The 18,201-nt window shown below is 42.9% G+C and overlaps 3 protein-coding genes across 4 annotated transcripts; 1 reads left to right on the forward strand and 2 right to left on the reverse strand.

The window, feature by feature from the left end:
- Positions 1 to 1,549: 1,549 nt before the first annotated feature.
- rnf40 (ring finger protein 40) lies at positions 1,550 to 12,233 on the reverse strand. Of its 2 annotated transcripts, none has more exons than XM_079183292.1 (20): positions 12,187 to 12,233; positions 11,520 to 11,668; positions 11,201 to 11,368; positions 10,596 to 10,878; positions 9,802 to 10,002; positions 9,480 to 9,601; positions 9,117 to 9,263; positions 7,785 to 7,859; positions 7,502 to 7,621; positions 7,149 to 7,328; positions 6,804 to 6,939; positions 6,565 to 6,686; positions 6,156 to 6,421; positions 5,930 to 6,047; positions 5,689 to 5,838; positions 3,588 to 3,797; positions 3,369 to 3,494; positions 2,562 to 2,702; positions 2,359 to 2,460; positions 1,550 to 2,002 (listed from the first exon to the last, which is right to left on the reverse strand). In XM_079183292.1, exons 2-20 carry the CDS (start codon positions 11,655 to 11,657, stop codon positions 1,826 to 1,828), a joined length of 2,982 nt encoding a protein of 993 aa, XP_079039418.1. In that variant the 5' UTR covers positions 11,658 to 11,668; positions 12,187 to 12,233; the 3' UTR covers positions 1,550 to 1,825. The 2 variants fall into 2 exon arrangements, with proteins under 2 accessions (XP_079039418.1, XP_079039417.1); XM_079183291.1 differs by having other exon boundaries at positions 3,588 to 3,800.
- A 258-nt stretch (positions 12,234 to 12,491) lies between these two features.
- Positions 12,492 to 16,089, forward strand: phkg2 (phosphorylase kinase, gamma 2 (testis)). Its single transcript, XM_079183050.1, has 10 exons — positions 12,492 to 12,680; positions 12,958 to 13,069; positions 13,176 to 13,351; positions 13,455 to 13,509; positions 13,629 to 13,694; positions 13,990 to 14,153; positions 14,293 to 14,383; positions 14,508 to 14,661; positions 14,847 to 14,972; positions 15,081 to 16,089. The coding sequence occupies exons 2-10, from the start codon at positions 12,975 to 12,977 to the stop codon at positions 15,324 to 15,326; spliced, it is 1,173 nt and encodes a 390-aa protein (XP_079039176.1). The 5' UTR covers positions 12,492 to 12,680; positions 12,958 to 12,974; the 3' UTR covers positions 15,327 to 16,089.
- Positions 16,090 to 16,139: 50 nt separating this feature from the next.
- cfap119 (cilia and flagella associated protein 119) lies at positions 16,140 to 17,873 on the reverse strand (the record flags this gene model as incomplete). Its single annotated transcript, XM_079182883.1, has 9 exons — positions 16,140 to 16,294; positions 16,386 to 16,490; positions 16,614 to 16,692; positions 16,826 to 16,942; positions 17,039 to 17,109; positions 17,207 to 17,370; positions 17,477 to 17,542; positions 17,650 to 17,675; positions 17,856 to 17,873. The coding sequence occupies 9 exons, from the start codon at positions 17,871 to 17,873 to the stop codon at positions 16,140 to 16,142; spliced, it is 801 nt and encodes a 266-aa protein (XP_079039009.1).
- Positions 17,874 to 18,201: the final 328 nt, after the last annotated feature.

Genomic DNA, 18,201 nt, shown 5'->3' on the forward strand with positions numbered 1-18,201 from the left:
TCATATTGTATGGCCACACCCTGCAGTGTTTTCTCCACTATTCTTTTTCACCAGAGCCCGTGTAGTCTGGACTTAATAGTGTTCTCATTGTTATTACCACGCCTGTCGACGTCATTCCCCCCTCGCTGCCAAAAAACACAACTCTCTGGCACGAGTCTGGGTCCCATGCACAGAAAAAGAGGAACAGCAAGTGAGGCAAAAACAGATGACATTCTCTAGAAAAACTATCAGCTTTTAAAGCCTTTGTGGAAAATCGGCACAAAGTGAACACGGGATTTAAGCTTCGTCGTTGTCCACCCCAGAGCCCTGTGCAGATACTAAACAACCGCACTTGGTTGTTTTTGGAAACTTGACATTTGAATAGTGAGTGTCCGTGACGCAGGGTGGTGTTATTAATGTCTGGGGCTGGGTGTAGCCTGATGCTGCAGAACAAATATGCAATAACAAAGCCAGTGGACTTGTGCCTGGAGTGCTATCAGGTCGGCCTCTGTCACAGCATTGTCTCACATATGAACCGGTTACTACAACATCATCTGTGCTGTGTGGCATACAAATGATCACTTAGCACAAAGTCAAAACTACTTATTTATTTAGGACAGGTTATGCATATTCATGAGTAAACAACCACCGCTAATGAAAACTATCACGGTGTTATTTCTGCCGAGATTATAGCCAATTCTTTAAGGGGTCTTGCTCAACTGCTCCCAAATGCCTGATACGCGTATTTCTCACAGATGTACTCTTTTTTTCCTCTGCAGCCTGGAACTTTCAGTGTGCGTTACATGGTGCGTAGATCTGCCTTCCCCACAAGCGCTAACGTCAAACAGACGCTTAACCAACCTCCCAGCAAATAGTTCACATCATCCGAACAGAGGAGAAGGGGTTTCATTGGAGCAATTAGGTAAGACGCATGTTGTTAAACAGATGTTTTTGTACTCTATTGTCACGGCTAACCTTTAGGAAAGCGGTCTAAAGAGGACCTGGAGCAGCACAGCCCACTAAGGACACCCATATGAGCCGACTTTCCACTGCAGTGATTTCATCCGTAATGAGGCACTATAAGCTGCAGATGTTGTGTCAAACTCTCCAGTAGGAACCATGGCAACAGGATGAACACACACCGAGGACCTTGCCCAAGGTGATCCAAACAGTGCTGTATGTGCTGACTGAGAGCCAAGCTCGCTGACGTCTCTCTGGCATTGTTGATACTATAGCTTAACTAAGGGAGTTGCACAACTCTGGCTGTTGCACTGTATATATATTAGAAGCACATTTAGTTTCACACATGCAGTCTGTAAAGCATGGCTTCTTTTAATTTTCGAAATTCAAATCACTGCTTCTGCGGGATTTCTGAAAAGCAGCAGGAGAAAAGTATTCAAAGAAACGCTTCATTGAGATCCGCCGTGTACCTCCGCAGGTCCAAGTTTTTCAATACACGAAGAAATACTTAAAAGTGTGCTCAGCTTGGTTAAGGGGGGGGGGGGGGGGTGTTAAATGGCCAGAACAAAAAAAAAACAAAGTGCAGAGCAGACGAACATGTAAGACTATCACTGTGTGCACAAACAAATGCGTTTATTAACTACAGCACAACACTGTCAGATGTGCCATTATCTGTTTGGTCACCAAATAGAAATGATGTGGTAAAACAAGTCTTTCCAAAAAAGAGATTTAAAAAAAAAAACTGGGGGAACCACATCTCATCTGCTATCCCCAAACTGTCTGCCTCTTTGAATAAATCTTCAGTTCCTTTGTCTTTTCTCTATCAGTGTCTCGCCTTTGGTTCCGTCTACGGTTTTCTGTTGTCACTCCTCTGCCTCTCTGTGAATTAGGTGATGTAGATGCGGTGAAAGTCGTTGGCTCCGAAGGCACAATTGCACTTGGGGCACTTCCTCTGTCTGGTGTCGTAGCGCATCTTCAGACATTCGTAGCAGAATACGTGGAAACACTTGGTGAGCACCGTCTCCTTGTCCCGTGTGTTGCAGCAGGGGCAGCGCAGCTTGGCCTGGAGACAGATAAACACATTGTAAACGGGCCCATGACTTCCCAACACTGTTATGATATGTATCCATGTATTGTATGGTAACACAGTTAACACTTGAGGGTGTAACAAGTAAGCTTCATGATATCCCCAGACCGTAATATTTCTGTGGAGCTTTGAGCTCAGTTTCTGGACCGTACCCACAAATGAAAAACAGGGGGGAAAAAAAAGGTGTAGTAATTTACATTACAGCACATTACTTTCATTAGTCTGCTGCAGTTTGAGCCAAAAAGCTGTTGGTGGTTTTATAACTCCCTCGCCATTAACATAAATTAATTAAAGCCATTCATTTCTCTGCATTAAAACACTCTCTTCCTGACCTTGTACTGGTTGATCTCCTCCTGCAGGATCTCATCGGCATCGGAGTACACCTCCACCTTCTTCTGTTTCTCCAGCTTCCGTCTCAGCCTCGACAGATCTTCCTAGAAGGCATCAGGAGAGGGGGTTGTTTAACACAGTCTCCTGATGCGATCTCCCAATCAGATTTAAGAGCGATATCCCCAGTGCTGAAAACACAACATACCTGTGCTCGTTTCAGGTTGCTGCTCTCCCTCTCCCGGGCGGTGCGGTTCTCAGCCACAGAGACCTGGATCTCCTTAAGCTTGGCCTGTGTGTGCTCCAGCTGCACCTTCAGGTCCTCTGCCAGCTGGGCAGCCTCCACCGCCTGCAGGAGGAAAGGAACCGGACACACTCAATAAAAAATAAAGAAAAAAAAACTAATGAAATTCCTGAGCTGCACTGTGGTGGTGGTGGTGGTACAATAAGCTTGAATAAAAGACATTCTGAGTCTATCATTTGCGCTAACTTTAAAGATTCAGTCATGTACCAACTTAAACAACTGCACCATTGATTTTGCATATTTCATCGTAGTTACTGCAGATTGTGTATATTTTCCAGCTCTGACGACCATTTTCCACAACATACCATACGTTTTTTGATCCTCATTGTGGCTTCCAGGCAACCACTGGTTTCAGTTAAAGTAACAATTCACACACACACACACACAAGATGACCTCATTAACAGCGCCCCAGTGCACAGCTGGTGTCTTGACAGGTACTTGAGCAATGATAGCAAATACTAGACAGGTGGGTTTAATTGGCTAACAAATGTAGCTCATAAACACAATTGTTTGGAGGAAGGAACCCAACAACTCTCGGATGTCAGAACTTTTCACGGGAACCTGAACACACCAGATTGATGATCCAGATCCTCTGAATGCAGTTTTTATATTTAGGGGCACAGACATCTGGCAGCAATCAAATCATCCGTCAAATAGCAAACCTGAAATGCAAGAGCTGACAAAATGATTGATGGTATTTTTCTTCACACCTTCCTCTTGTTGAGTTCTAGTGCTTGTGACCGAACAGACAGCTCTTTTTCCAGAGCAGCAAGTGTGTTCTGGAGGATGCCCTCTTTCTCCTCTAGCTTCTGCACAACCAACAGCTGGGCATCCACCTGCAGAGCGACAGCAACAGTTAATACGCAAGTCCCCTGACACAATGAAAACCATAAATGCTGCACTTCCAGCTGAAGAAGTTGCACGTTTACCTGGGTTTTGAATGTGAGAACCTGGTCTGCCAACTCCTCCTTCTCCTCTTTCAGCAGCTTGTAGATCTGGTTGGATTTGATTCGCTCGCTCATCAGCTTGAAGTTGGCGTCATCCTTCTCGCGTAGCTGCTGCAACAAGCGGCTGTTCTGCTCCTGCATGTCCTCGAAGGCCTGGCCTGTTACATCCATCTCACTGAGCAGGGCTTCCTCCTCCTCAAAAGACAGAGGTGTCGGGGATCAAAAACAATACAACACAGTGACAGAAAGTGATATTGCCTCTGGACTCCAGTTGAAAAACCAGTGGGGCCTTTAAAAATATATATATTTATTATGTTTTAATGACACTATACTATAACATACTATGCCTTTTTGATGACACTATATTATGACATTTGTTACGGCATATTTACCTGATTTCATTAATTACATGACATCTTCATTAGCCTATTTTGACGATGCATCTCGAGGTGCAATCGCATCTGGTTTGTTTTCTGTGCTGCAAAATTTGAAAACTGGGGCCCATAAACACAAGCCACACGATCTCACAAGTTGCTCGTTTATTGGATAGTTCTGCCAATCGGTCACCCTGCAAAGCTAAACGCTGGCAGCCAGAAACTGAAGCGAACAAATCAAACCCATACGAGTCCAAAATAGTTTAGTTACTGTGCTTTTATACCAGATAAGAAGGCAAAAGTAAAGAGCCAAATACATCAGTATTAGTCCAGATTGCCTTCTGTTAAGTATGTTCTGCCTGACCTCCCAAGCATGAGAAGCAGTGGACTTTCAGATCGCAACATCTGTTTCCTTTATGCTCATAAAATGTGACGGAGCAGCAGTTAAATAGCTTAATACACAGTCATAACTCTTTTACACTTTTTCTGTATTTGATTTAATTAGTCTCAGTGCTAACTGAAAAGAGACCTGCATTATTGTGGGATGGTCTTAGTGCAGTTGTTTGCTTTGTACCAAAGTTCACTGGCATAATGAGCCCGAACTGAAGGAGAAGATCCTCACGGCTCCTTGGGTGACAATAAGAACCGTATTATGGGATAAGCATCGAAGTCTTCAAGATCATATTCAATGTAGCACTGAGGTCAACAGTTGAATGAATATTATTGGGACATTATCTAATGTGGGTGTATCCCCAATCTACGCAACTATGGTTTTAGAATTGCGATGACCTAACTGAACCGACGTTGGACCAGTTAATGGGGTCGTTACACTCCGCTCTCTTATTCCCCGAGTTTTCTGATGCACTAATGAAAGCATCTCGACATTTACAAGACAGCAGAGTCGAGTGCGTGAGCTCAGATCTGACGCTGTTTAACATACTTTGAATTCATCATCAGGGTGCCTCATCCAAAAAGATTTGCCGCTCCCAAAATGATGCATTTATATATTTTTTCCTCTTAAAATGTCAACATGACCATTTCAGAGTACCCCCCCCCCTCCTCTTGTCTTGTAGCAGGGCCAGATAGAGGTTTTTGCACCAGATTTGCACCAAATGAGAGATACAAAGTAATAATTATGGGGTGTGTTGTGCATGATATTAAATAAATAAAAAGCTTCTTTTTTTTGCTGTTAGAAAATGTCTATAATCAAAACATGAACATTGTGAAAACTCCAATGTGTTATTATAGTTGCTTACAGATTGAGTGCCACGACATTTGTACATTTATAACTGATAGTTCAGACAGAAACTGCACACAAAAACAAACAAATGGAAAAAATGGCAAACAAGTTTTTGATAAAAAAAAATCTGCATATCAGACTTAGCGTCAGCTTTCAATTCCTCTTTTGTCGTCATAGATCAGGAGAACTTTCGTCCGAGGCAAATGTGCTACTCATTGCACTACTTTCATTCTTAACACAGCTAGCTTGTTTATATTCGTATCTGATCAATGTTCCATACAGTGCTAAAGGTTCATGTCTCACTTCATGCAGGTCTGCAACTCTTAATACGTTTAAAAAGTGGAAGAGGTTTGAATATTTATCAAACAACAACATAAAGGTGGTACACATGCTCAGCCTCCTGCCTGTGTTGCCACTCCACTTACATGCTCCGCTATGTTTGAGGAGAGGAAAAGAAATTCACACATACCTGCTTCGTGGCAGCGAGTTTCTTTTGCAGGTGCTCGATGGTCTCTTCTGCCACTCGAATCTTCCTGAGGGCATCTTCATCAGCCAGCTTCTTGCTTTCTTTCCTCTCCCTCTCCTCCAGCTCGCGCACTCGCATCCTCAACTCATCCACCTGATCATTATGGAGGTACGGGTTACGGGACGCAAAAACAGAAATGTGCCAAAAGTATGACGGCAACGACAGAAGACGCCAAAGAACAAACCTCCGCTTTAGATTTGCGTTCAGCTGCCATGAGCTGCACTTTGTCCCTCTGCTCCTTTGGAGCCGACTTATACATGTCTAACAAGAGTTTCATCTCTTTCTGGGACTCCTGGGCTTTCCTGAGGGGTTAAAGGAGGCGAAGAGATCACATTAAAAAAAAGAGCAAACAATACAAAAACATAAATGTATAATTTATATAAGTGGATTAGAGTAGAAAGGGGATGTACTTGAGTTCTACTCTGAGCATCTTCAGCGTGTCCGAGTCCTTCCTCTTCAGCTCGTCGCTGCGCTGCCTCTCTCTCTCTCGCTCCCTCTCTCGTTCTCGCTCAGTCTCCCTTTCCCGCTCTCTCTCCCGAGCCCGCTGTCTCTCCAGCTCCTTCCTCCTCTCCTCCTCCTCCTCCTGGTCCTCATCCTCCTCTTTCTTCACGTCGATGCTTTCACTCGTCGTCTCCTCTAGAATCGGAACCCCCGTGTCGCCACTTTGACAACGTAACTGTCGACAAAGCAAAAACTATTTTTAAGACTTCCTTTAATTGACAGGTAAATAAAGAGACGTTAGTTTTTGGAAGGAAAACCCTCTGGATCTCCCTGAATGAACACAGTAAACACTTGAATCCGTAAATAACACCATCTTACCTTATTGATCTCCATCTGCGTTTCCCGCAACTTCCTTTTAAAGCGCTGCACGTCACCTTTCAACTGCAAGTTGTGGTTCTGAAGGCTGCTGATTAAATGTCGCATCTCTCTGTTGATTGGTCCTGAGAGAGCAGAGACAAAGGATGAGCGGCAGACGTACACCGAGCGCAGTCGACGTGTGCTTTTTAAGTCATTTCTTAGACGTGTTGGTAGATGCGAGGGTGCGTTTCAAAAGGTACCTGCTTGCTCGTTGGCTGCCAGGTTCTGCTCAAACTCGATGCGCAGCATCTCGTACTCTTTGCGCACCTGGGCCAGGGTATCCTCCAGCTGGATTACCTCAGTCCGCAGCTTCTTCTGAAGGGAGAGCTCATCACTCTGAACAGATGAAAACAGTAAGACTTGTTGACATTGTTGCCAAGTGGCGGTAATAATACACAAATCCAGGTTGAAGTTGCCAAGACAAAGGAATTAAGACAAACAGATGGAATGGCAACACTGGGCTACAACAAAGATGCAGTGAGGAAACAAACATTTTCTAAACACATTTCTTTCTTAAGAGATCAACTTTGACAACTGAAATGTACCTCCATGTGCTCAATCTGTCGGAGGTGGGCGTTCTTGGCAGTGAGCAGGAGGGCCCGTGCCTCATCCAGCTGGGTTTTCACCCCAAGCGACTCATTGTACAGTAACGAGAATTGGGACTGTAGACATTTGTACTCTAGAGTCTCCTTCACAATATCTTCTGGAATATTCCGCAAGTCCATCTGAAAAACCAGGAGATGGCAACGAAAGGTGAGCGTTGGAAGTCTGTTACGACACTACACAGGCTCAAAACTATAATCTCAGCCACAATATTACACGATGAATATAAAGTCTTGACAAACAGGTGAGGTGTTTCCAATGCTTCTAATCTAACAACCAGCGATTATATCTTTACCTTGAGCTTCTCACTCTCCCTCACAGCCTCCTGGAGCTCCACCTGCAGTTTCTCCAACTCTGCCATGCGGCTATTAGCCAACTCCTGGTTGTGCTCCAGCTCTGCATTAAGACTCTCAAACTAGAAAAACAAAACAAAGACAACATGTTATAAATAGAAGAAATGCGCATGGTATTAAACACTGTTTTGCCAGCACAAAGATCTGAGATATGAAGCAAGTTATGTGCTAAGAGATATTACACGCAAACATAATTGCAAAGGGGCCCTTTCTATAGTTGCTCACCTTCTGAATGTTCAGTGTAATCTGGCCTCCAGGAAGTCCACCTGAGCTGCCGCTGCTGCTGTATCCAGACTTGAGCTGCAGACAGCCGACACGGAACATATGTTACAAATTAAATGAGAACAAACAAGACAGAAAAACAATATCATAGAACAAAAACACACCTACACACATTCTATGATTCTATCAATGTTTATCTTTTAAAAGAGACTAAAACCTCAAACCACTTTGTTTTGCTAAAAAAACAATGTATTTGGGTTTTAGTCGTGTTGCTGATAGATTCAGGTCCTAATCTTAACATTCTAATGCAAAATATTTAATTCTAGAAATGGTTCTAAATATGCATAGCTACTGTCCCCTACTGGTTGAAACCCTGCTTTTGTAAAATAATTGAGCCATTGGTTGATCTGGAGGCAGATGACGACTACGGTGGCAACTTTCATCACCAACCAAACGCATATCACAGTTACACAAGACCCAGGCACAACGTTTAGCCATGACTAGCTCGAAATCCACTAAATTAGCTGAAACGATTGCATAAGAGTCTATGAAGCACAGCCGTATAGTTGTGAGGTCCTGGTCGGAGCTGGCCGATGCTATGTATGCCAGTCTGCAGTCGAGCAAAGGGTCAATCGTCTATTTAGATAAGCAAGTACATGAATGTGGAAATAGGAAGATACAGGGCAGAGTCGATGTGTATCTAACATCAAAGCAGCACATCAGTCATTATTTAACATAAGTTCAGTTTTAAAAATACAACCGGTATTTCTAATACATCAAAAAGAATAGTATTTATCTTTTTAGTATCTACAATCTTCTTGACACCAATGGAGATATGAAACGCCATTAATAGGTCTTCAGATGCACGAGAGTCTATGGAGCACAGCCGGATGGTTGGACCCTAGTCAGAGAGAGCTGGCCGATAATAAGCTTGATTGGCCAGTCTGAGTTTCAGGGGCAGGACTTAGCCAACTGTGAACTGCTCGCTAGCATACACATAACAATGCTTATCGTTAGCATAAAGACATTTTAAGTGTTTGCACTGTATGTCACCATAACAGACCCTTTACAGCACTCTTACCTAACCGTAAACATAACAACATCAACAGCTTAAGCTAATTGAAAGAGTGACGGCTATCATGAACGGTACTCTTAACCGTTAAGACAGCTGATGCACGCATTCAAAGCAGGATGTGCATCAATAAGAGCAGCTGGCTTGACACGCATTAATGCTTAGAGCCTCATCACTGAATGAAACGCCTAGTGGACAGATAAAAAGCACCCACGCGCACTACAAGAGGCAAGTTACACACAGACAACTGCACACAAACGCACCTGCTCCATGGCTTCTGCCAGATGTTTGTTGAGCTTTTGTTCCCTGTTGCGGAGTTTCTCAATGTCCCACTGCAAGTCCTCCACCGTTGTTTCCATCTCTGACACTTTGGTCTCGGAGCTGGTCACCTTGTCCACCAACTCATTGTACTGCAAGAGAGGCAAAGACGCGACAGCAATATGTCATCAGTGACAAGTACACTCTATAAGCATTACACATGTATTACATACACACAGACACGCTTTTAACAATATTGTCATTCACATATTCTAACTATTTCTGACACACACCTCTCGTAACCACACACAAGCACGACAATTCAGCAGACAGGCTGAAAGCCACTAACAGGGCTGAGGACATCGTACCTCCATGGACATCTTGTGGTGTCGGCCCTGCAGCAGAGTGGCCAGGTCTCGCAGTCGAGTGTTCTCGTCCAGCAGAGTGTTGTTCACATGGATGATGTCAGACTGGCTATCGTCCTCACACGCTGCCAATGAGGATCAATATTGTTAGCCAAATTAAAAGTAGAGCTAACTCACATTTATCTACACCAACAACTCGATAATGACATAGGAAACAAAAAGTAGCAGTCCATCAGTTTTAACGTAGGATAAAAAAATATTTGTATGTTTGTATCAATGGCTGATCATATATGATTGTGTCAGTAACAAGCATATTCCCAGTTACCTGTAGGCTGGACTTGCTTGCACATGTTGTCACTGCGGCTGTGCAGCCTGTCAAAGACACAGACCAAGCAGGCAATGGCTTCCTTGCTGAATTGCATGCGGTCTTGTAAGTGCAGGGTGAGCTCCTCCTCGCTGCTGTGCTCTAATGTAGCCAGGAAGCCCTTGGCATTGTCACTTAGGGGAGCAGGGGGTAGTGATGAATCTGAAAAAAAAAAGGAAGATGTGGTTGGTTAAAATCAGCAGATGATCAAAGTATTAAGCTTCAACCTTCAGGTAGAAAATTGGAAACCATGTGTGGACTTATGAATGAGCATTTTGCTAATTCTCAAATACTTTCAAGCATGCAGGAACTGGCAAGGTTGTACAGATAAGAGAGGTCAGGATTGCGTTACAACAGCCTGGAATTCTACCAGCTTTTGGCAAAAAGAGTCTACCACAAAATAAAAGGGAAGCTAACAGTTGCTCTCTTCACACCTGCAACATTTTCCTCTCGTCTTTAAAGATACTTTCAGAACATATTGTTCCTGCCCTCTCCTTCATTCTCACACCAGCTGTTGTCACTTTGAGTAAATACACATCTAATCATCTTAAACAATGTCTGACTATCAGACATCGTTATGGTACTTTGTTGCACACACCTGTGTAATAAAATGATTGATTTTAAGCGTTTTTGCAAAAGCTGCACAAAGTTGCCTCAGAGTGTCAACAACAGTAGCAACATAACAGAAAGATGGGTTAAGTTCAATACCGGAGGGTAACTGATAGGTCACCATGGTCAGGTAAAACCCTGCTTACCTGTTGTTGAGTCCTGTGGCGGCTCTGTGGGTGTCAACAACTCTTCTGACCCTGTAGGAGGAGGGGGCTGCTTCTGCTCTTCCTGATGCTCTGCCAGCTCCCCCTCATTCTGGCCGTCTGGGAGTGGAGGTGGAGGCACAGCAGAAGTTGGTGAGATCAGATTGACACCATCTTCCTCCGTTGGTGTGGGTTCAGGGAGAGGGGGCGCGGGCGGGGCAGGGGTAGATGTCACAGGAGCATCTGGCTCGATACGTTTGCGTAGAACGTGTACGTTCTCGTCCAACTGCAAATCAGAAACACAAGGGTTAAAAAAAAAAATCATTGCTTTGAGTATACTTTCTGTACAACAAAACTTGGACAGTGCTATTCCAAAAGCCGAGTCTTGCAATTTGTAAGATCTTTTGATTACTATTACTGTGGTGCTTCCACAGACTTCCACAGATGGTCAGGTTAATTCAAACCATTGGGTAACATTTGCATTTATTGTTGTTGAATACCTTGTGGCTTTGAAAGAATGAGACCCCACCCTTAATCTTTCTGAATTCAAGTTTCGGCGAAACTATAGTATAGTTAGATTAAAACAATGTAGAGGTGTGAAGAGGTACCTGCGACCAGTAGCGGTTGACAATCAGCAGGGTGGTGTCATCAGTGGCTTGTCTTTTCTCCAGCTTCTCAATTTTCTCTCGTAACTCGTCCTCCATCGTCTGCCGCTGCTCCAAGCGCTCACACAGCTTCTTATTCTTGAACTGGAGGACCTTCATGTCCATTTCTTCCTGCACGGAACAAATACAACCAACAAAGTGAGGAATGTCAGAGGTCCTGAATGTTGTTGGGCAAAAAGTACTTGAGATGAGCTACAATGTGTAAGTCATCCTGGTGGTAGTAGTAGTAAATGGACTGTGAGAGTAAACACCAGTAACTGACCGTGGAGGAGACTCCAGCTATGCGTATGGGCTCAATGAGAGTGGTGGTGGTTTTCTCCTCTTTTTTGCTCTTCTTCTCAGGTGGGCCAGGGGGGCTGTCCCCCCCTGAGGGACGTTTTCCTCCCCCAGCACCTGACATCTTTCCTTCCCCTGTAAGAAACCAAACATGACATGAAATGTTTACCTCGGTACAGCTTTACAAAACTTTCTTAAATAATTAATTTGATTAGATTAGTCTGAAAATGGAAAACTCATTCATTTGATGACAGCTAGCAACGGCATTAGCCTTGCATTACAATCACAGGGCCACTGATTTTAACTGTCTCCTAATAATGATCCTCCAGTGTTCATATGCATTCCTGTACGCTTACGTTGACTGTTAGTGTATAAGCCGCTGCAGGAAAAGCTTCCGACTAATTTTCATTTGGCATTTCTGTCAAGATCTGCGAACATTAGCTGCTAACGCTAGCTATGCTAATGCTATCGTTAACTCTTCGAGACCTAGCGCTAGTTGGCTAGACGGCGCTCTTTGTCCAGCGTATTTAATGACCGGTGGTCGCCATTTCTACCTAGACAATAACTGCAAGCGTAAAGTATAATGTACAAAAAAAACCTATACATGCAAAGAAAGGTTTAGATTGTTTCTTACAAATATTACCACTACAAACCTTCACAAGGAGCGGTTGGAAATATAACTCAGTGCATCCAGAGAACCTACCGGAAATGACGGTATTCTACTTCCGCATAATAATTTTATCTTTTTTTAAAAACATTTTTTAGTTAATCAAAAAAAGATAAACAATGATTACCAGGTCAATTGCATTAGTGGGAAATCTTTAAATTGAACTCATCTGCAATGCCTCTAAAAATAACTCTGAATAGTATTACTTAAGACTGCAACGTTCACTCTGGCCTCATGGGGGCAGTATTGTTACACTGTGTATTACGAAACTACGAACTGTTTCGAGGAATATGACGAGAGTGTCACACTGCTCAGTTGATAAGCTAGCTAACGGTTGTTAACAGTATCGGTAGCTAAGTTTGATACTGTCGCCGGTGAATTGCACGCAGGTATGGCTTCACGGTTTCTTGAGCTGTGATGACACTTCAACACTGACTCCATACTCGCCGTCTCCTGCTCACTCTGATCCGTTGATACATGGTGAGTAGCTTCCTGAACGGTCAGTGAACCCGCTGCTGCAGCAAGGCCAAAACAGACACCGCTAACGTTAGCTAACTAACTGTCGTGATGGATCTAACTCACATGTCTAAGCTACAGTAGAGGGGAGAAAGATGTGTGTAGGTGTGTGTGTGTAGCAAGTAAATCCCCCGAGTAACTAGAATTAAACTAAAGCAAAACAAAACACTTCCTTGTCAGGAGTTAGCTCAGCAGTTCCTGTAGACAGCACAGTTACAAAGTGAGTTTGTTGTTATTATAGATTCATATTCCGTCATCATGACCAAAGACATCGTTGTTGGAGAAGAACTACCAGACTGGGTGGGGGCCAAGGAGTTTTACCAGAAGTATGACCCCAAAGAGGTCCTTGGCAGGTGAGTCCAGCAAAGATAACACGGAACGTGATCTCGGTTGTCTAACTTGTCTGTTGGCATGATTTAATTAAAACCCACGCTGTGCTCTGTATCAATGGCGTCTCAGGGGTGTGAGCAGTGTGGTGCGCAGGTGTGTGCACAGACACACGGGTCAAGAGTTGGCAGTGAAGATCATCGAGATCACAGCGGAGAAGATGACCGTCCAGCAGCTGGATGAGGTGAAAACCTCCACGCTGAAGGAGATCCAGGTCCTCAAGATGGTGAAGGGACACTCCTCAATCAGTATGTTATTCTGCCCTTTTGAAAAGCAAGACCCTTTCATTTTCTGTTGTTGGAGCTTAAAAAGTGTTAAAACTTTTTTGTGTGTTCTGTTGATTCCCTTTAGTCACTCTTATTGATTCCTATGAGTCCACAACCTTCATATTTTTGGTGTTTGACCTGTGAGTATTACAACAACAAGCTCAAATACATTTGTCTTTACAGTTCCTCCCCTCACTATGTGAATGAAAAATCATGACATCTTTGTGGGATGGTATTAATCTCGTGTTTTCATTGACAGCATGAGGCGAGGAGAGCTGTTTGACTACCTCACAGAAAAAGTTACTTTGAATGAGAAGGAAACCAGGTGAGCTCCAGCATCAACACACGATATCAGCTCGTTTCATCTGGCAGCATTTTGGGTCTTTGTATGGCCGGTGTCACTCTCCATAGCTATAGGTTTATAACTGTGTTTCTGCATGTTTTAGCCTCACATATGCCAAATCACATTCACACATCACAGTCCACATCTCTAAAAGTTGATCTTTTCAAGGCATTGCAAATAAATGCTGCTGCCTGGAAAGGAGATTAAAACCATTAAGTACAATGTCAAAGTGGTAATGTAAAATAGATGCATTTTATAAAAACCCATTGCTCTACAGGAGTATGATGCGAGCTTTGCTGGAGGCCGTGCAGTACCTTCACTCCTTCAACATCGTCCACCGGGACTTAAAGCCTGAAAACATTCTCCTTGATGATTATGGACACATCAAACTGTCAGACTTCGGTTTCTCTGTTCAGCTACAACCTGGAAAAAAGCTTAGAGGTACTGTGCTATGAAATGAAACAGATGCCTGAAAATCAATATTGATGTTCCGTTTAGATATGTAAATCATTTGTGCAGTCAGAGTTTAAAATGATCTATTTAGCCTTTTTTATTTAATTTATTATTCTATTCTTATCAGAGCTCTGTGGGACGCCTGGTTACTTGGCCCCTGAAATACTGAAATGCTCGATGGATGAAATGCACATGGGCTATGGCCAAGAGGTCGATCTGTAAGTCTTTTCTTTTGTCAATAGCATTTAAATCCGTATAAGTTTACAAAGCATGATCCTGGGTGTTGTCCTGAATTTTATTTCTAAGCCTTGCTTACCCTTTTTTGATAAATGTGTTGGACAGCTGGGCGTGTGGCGTGATCCTTTTCACCTTACTGGCCGGCTCACCACCGTTCTGGCATCGTAAGCAGATGCTGATGCTGAGGATGATCATGGAGGGTCACTATCAGTTCAGCTCACCCGAGTGGGATGACAGGTCTGACACTGTGAAAGATCTGGTAAGCTGATATTCTTTTGACTGAGTTTGAATTTAAATAATAATGTTCACTATATTCTCCTTTTAATTTCTCCTAGTTTAGGTTGAACCATGAAGCTATTGCTTTTGCTGTTTAGTTTGTTAGTCAGCAGCATCAACATTATCACAAAAGTCCTGATGTTCACTCATTTTGCTTGTGTTGCTCAGATATCCAGGCTGATGGTGGTGGACCCAGCTGTCCGTCTCACCGCTGAGCAAGCTCTAGCACATCCCTTCTTCAGACTGTACCAGAAGGAGGATGTGCGACTCTTCAGTCCCAGAAAGACTTTTAGGGTGAGTCACATTTATTTATATTTTTGTAATGGCAGCCGATTTGAAATCCTACGCTTCGGACAAAATACCCTCTCCATTCTCACCTGCTTTCTTCTCCTGCCTCCTCAGGTGTTGATACTGAGCGTGCTGGCCTGTATCAGGATGTACAGCCGTTACCGCAGGGCTCGGCCGCTGACTCGGGAAGTGCTGGCCAGAGATCCTTACTCCCTTCGCGGTGTCCGCAAACTCATCGACGGCTGCGCCTTCCGCATCTACGGGCACTGGGTGAAGAAAGGGGAGCAGCAGAACCGAGCCGCCCTCTTTCAGAACACGGCTAAAATCATGCTGCTGGGCCTGGAGGACTTTGAAACATAAAACGGTCAACCTCATTCCTAAACACACTGATTTTTATTTAAACATTCGCATGTGCTCTCATGTCGGTGTTTGTGGTGTCAAATTTACTGTTTAATTTTAAGATGAGGAATTCAGGGGCCGGGATGTTTGTGTGCCTTATTAATGCGCACCGTGGTTCTGCAAGTTAAGCATGCACATCTCATCTTATCCGCCCTTTGATCCAAGTTTGTGGTTGTTTGAAACTCTTCTTGTCAGGTCATCAGGTTTGCAGTAAAGGACACATTGCACAATCATTTGAAATAACACATCACATTTGAGTACATTATGTGTATTTCTGATATAGCCTGTTAATCGTCAGTTATAACTGAGGAGATGATGTGTTTCTAAACACTGCGTGGCTGAAGTGGACATGAAAGCACTGTCGTTAATTATTTAATAGATGATTCCATACACATCATGTTACAATTTACAGATATTCCAGTGTTACGAATCAGTACTGAAAGACGTGTGAAACATTCGTGTAGAATATTTGGAGTGCTGTTGGGAGAGTAACCTGCAGCTATCATGCATGCAGGCATTCCTCAATAGGAAACCCACTTAAACTAACTGTGAAAATGACTTGTGACTGTATTTAACCAACACCATTCCATACTCTGTTCATTCTTCAGTTTGATAAGTGGCAAGTGCCTCTCGAAGAAATAATAGCTGTACAAATGCAGATATGATGTACTGTATGTGGAAAAAACAAAGTTTTGTTGATAATAAAACTAATGTTTGAGCTTGACTTGTCAAATGATGTGTGAGTGCTTATTTGAGATCAGCGTATCTCAACCATTATTTTTTGCCCCAGTGGTTGGGCAATGGTGAAGCTAGTGCACTGTTGTGCTGATCTGCAATGTCCTTCATTCGCTGATCTAGTTGTCCAGACACGAGCACCATCTGCTCTCTGACTTCTTTCTCAATCAGTGCCTTCAGTTCTGACTTCAAACCTGAAAGTGAGAAAGTGAAGCAGTTAGTTGGGGTGCATTAGACTTCAAAAAGTTATTTTTGCACTGTCCTTTTTGTGATTTGTGATCCTACCGAGTGTGGTTCCCTCTGGTTCTTCGATGGATGCTTCTTGTGTTGGAGGAGGGCTGTCTGTCGTCGGTGCTGATTCTGTTTCTTTTTCATTCAGATTTTCATCATCTGGTGCAAGAAAAGTCCTTATAGTTATTAATAAATCTGGTCTGCGGTGCTCTAAAATATCAAGATACAGCATAAAACTTAACTTTTGTGCTACTGAAAGTGCTGTTACTCTGTAATTATTACCTGGAGCAGATGAATCCTCCATGGTGGGTTCCTCCTGGTCTGGGGTCTCAGAGTAATTCAGAGATAGATCAAGTCTTAGCTGTGAAAAAATAATACATAGAACTCATTATTCCCTCCAGATCTATTTTCACAGGACTCGAGTGAAAACAAATGATCGTTTGCAGAAGTTGCTTGAAACAATTTGTGCAGAATAACAGATTTCCAATTCTTACCTGTGTGGTGAAAATATATTTGTAGAGTTTGTAGTGTCTCAGGTAGCTGTTATGGATGTACTGTAATATACTTCCCACCTCCTCAGAGCTGAAGAGGTTGATACTAAAGGGGGGGCGCTGTAGTGGGGGAACACACAGAAGCATCGGAAATGAAACATTGCTTTCATGAGAATCCACGGGTTTTAAAATAATATTCTGAGTTAGAAGACTGACCCTGACTGAGTGACAGAGAATTAGATCCTTGCAGTATTTGAAACACTGTTCTATGTTGTCGAGTGGAGTTTCTGCAAGAGTTCCAAACATAAAGTTACATTCAAATTATCTGCAGTGTTTTATGATTTCATCATCCAAATACAGTGATAATAATATGGCTTTTCTTACCTATGTTAGCCTCATGGATGGACTTGATGATGGACAAGAGAGCCGAGGTTTGTTCCTTTTTAAAGTTGCGCTCTCTGCAAAAAAGCACAGTCTGGACATACATCTCCAGCAGAACCTCTCTTTTTGGTTCAGGGAGGTGGACTCCAAACACACTGCATAAAGCACTGCCACAGAAAAGAAAAAAGGGTGACAGAAAAATATGTCATTGCAGTGTGTGTGTGATTGTGTTCAAATAGATAGATGTGTTTCTGGTCATAAAAGGACAGAAACCTCTCCAGATCAGGAATGGACTGCATTTTGCTTATCTCCTCCATGTCATGGTAGCTTACATCGGTCCTGAAAACACCCAGGGAATGGATTCTCTGTTAGACATGATGCAAGGCGTAAAGAAAGTATCAAACAATCTAAATGAACATAATCCAGATTATAGGCACAGCTCTCACCATAGCATCACTTTAGCTTTCAGGGCCTGTGGTACCGACACAATAAAACAATGTATTATAAGGCAATACTTAACAGAATAGCTGTATCCAGTGTAAATGATATCTTTAAATTGTAATATATGAATACAAAATATAAAAGGTCAAATGAATAGCAATGCTCAGTAAAGTGAGCCCAACATGTAGCTAACTAAACTTGTAGAGCCTACCTTTGTATTCGCATCCATTTTTTTTCTTCTTCTGCCGAATTAATAATTGAGTAAACTGCAGAAACTGCCGCTGTAAAACAGAAGTGCGATTGATTTGATTGTAAAATAACATCTAGACTACTCAACACATTTGTCAAAAGAATATGTTGTAGTTAAAAAGGATCAAAGCTATGAAGTAATCGTTTTTGTTTGATTGTTACCATGTACAAGTATTTGACGAAAACTTACATGACTAAACAGGCTTCAATGAAGCTGGATCACTTCCTGTTTGGCTACCTCGTTGTATCCTAGCAACATTAAACCCCCTTTTCCCCCTCCTTCCGGTTTAGCGCGTCGTACGGAATAA

This window comes from Pholis gunnellus (genome assembly GCF_910591455.1).
Source record: "Pholis gunnellus genome assembly, chromosome: 21".
Taxonomy (NCBI): Eukaryota; Metazoa; Chordata; class Actinopteri; order Perciformes; family Pholidae; genus Pholis; species Pholis gunnellus.

What these genes read in the sequence shown, in the direction of transcription:
- rnf40 (XM_079183291.1), bottom strand. Translation starts at nt 11,657, where the DNA reads ATGTCAGGTGCTGGGGGAGGAAAACGTCCCTCAGGGGGGGACAGCCCC. An exon ending in GGGAGAGTGAGAAGCTCAAG is followed by an intron (nt 7,329 to 7,501) that starts GTAAAGATATAA and finishes CTGGTTTTTCAG; the next exon opens with ATGGACTTGCGGAATATTCC. An exon ending in CGCAGATGGAGATCAATAAG is followed by an intron (nt 6,422 to 6,564) that starts GTAAGATGGTGT and finishes CTTTGTCGACAG; the next exon opens with TTACGTTGTCAAAGTGGCGA.
- phkg2 (XM_079183050.1), top strand. Translation starts at nt 12,975, where the DNA reads ATGACCAAAGACATCGTTGTTGGAGAAGAACTACCAGACTGGGTGGGG. An exon ending in TTGAATGAGAAGGAAACCAG is followed by an intron (nt 13,695 to 13,989) that starts GTGAGCTCCAGC and finishes ATTGCTCTACAG; the next exon opens with GAGTATGATGCGAGCTTTGC. An exon ending in GTCCCAGAAAGACTTTTAGG is followed by an intron (nt 14,973 to 15,080) that starts GTGAGTCACATT and finishes CTGCCTCCTCAG; the next exon opens with GTGTTGATACTGAGCGTGCT.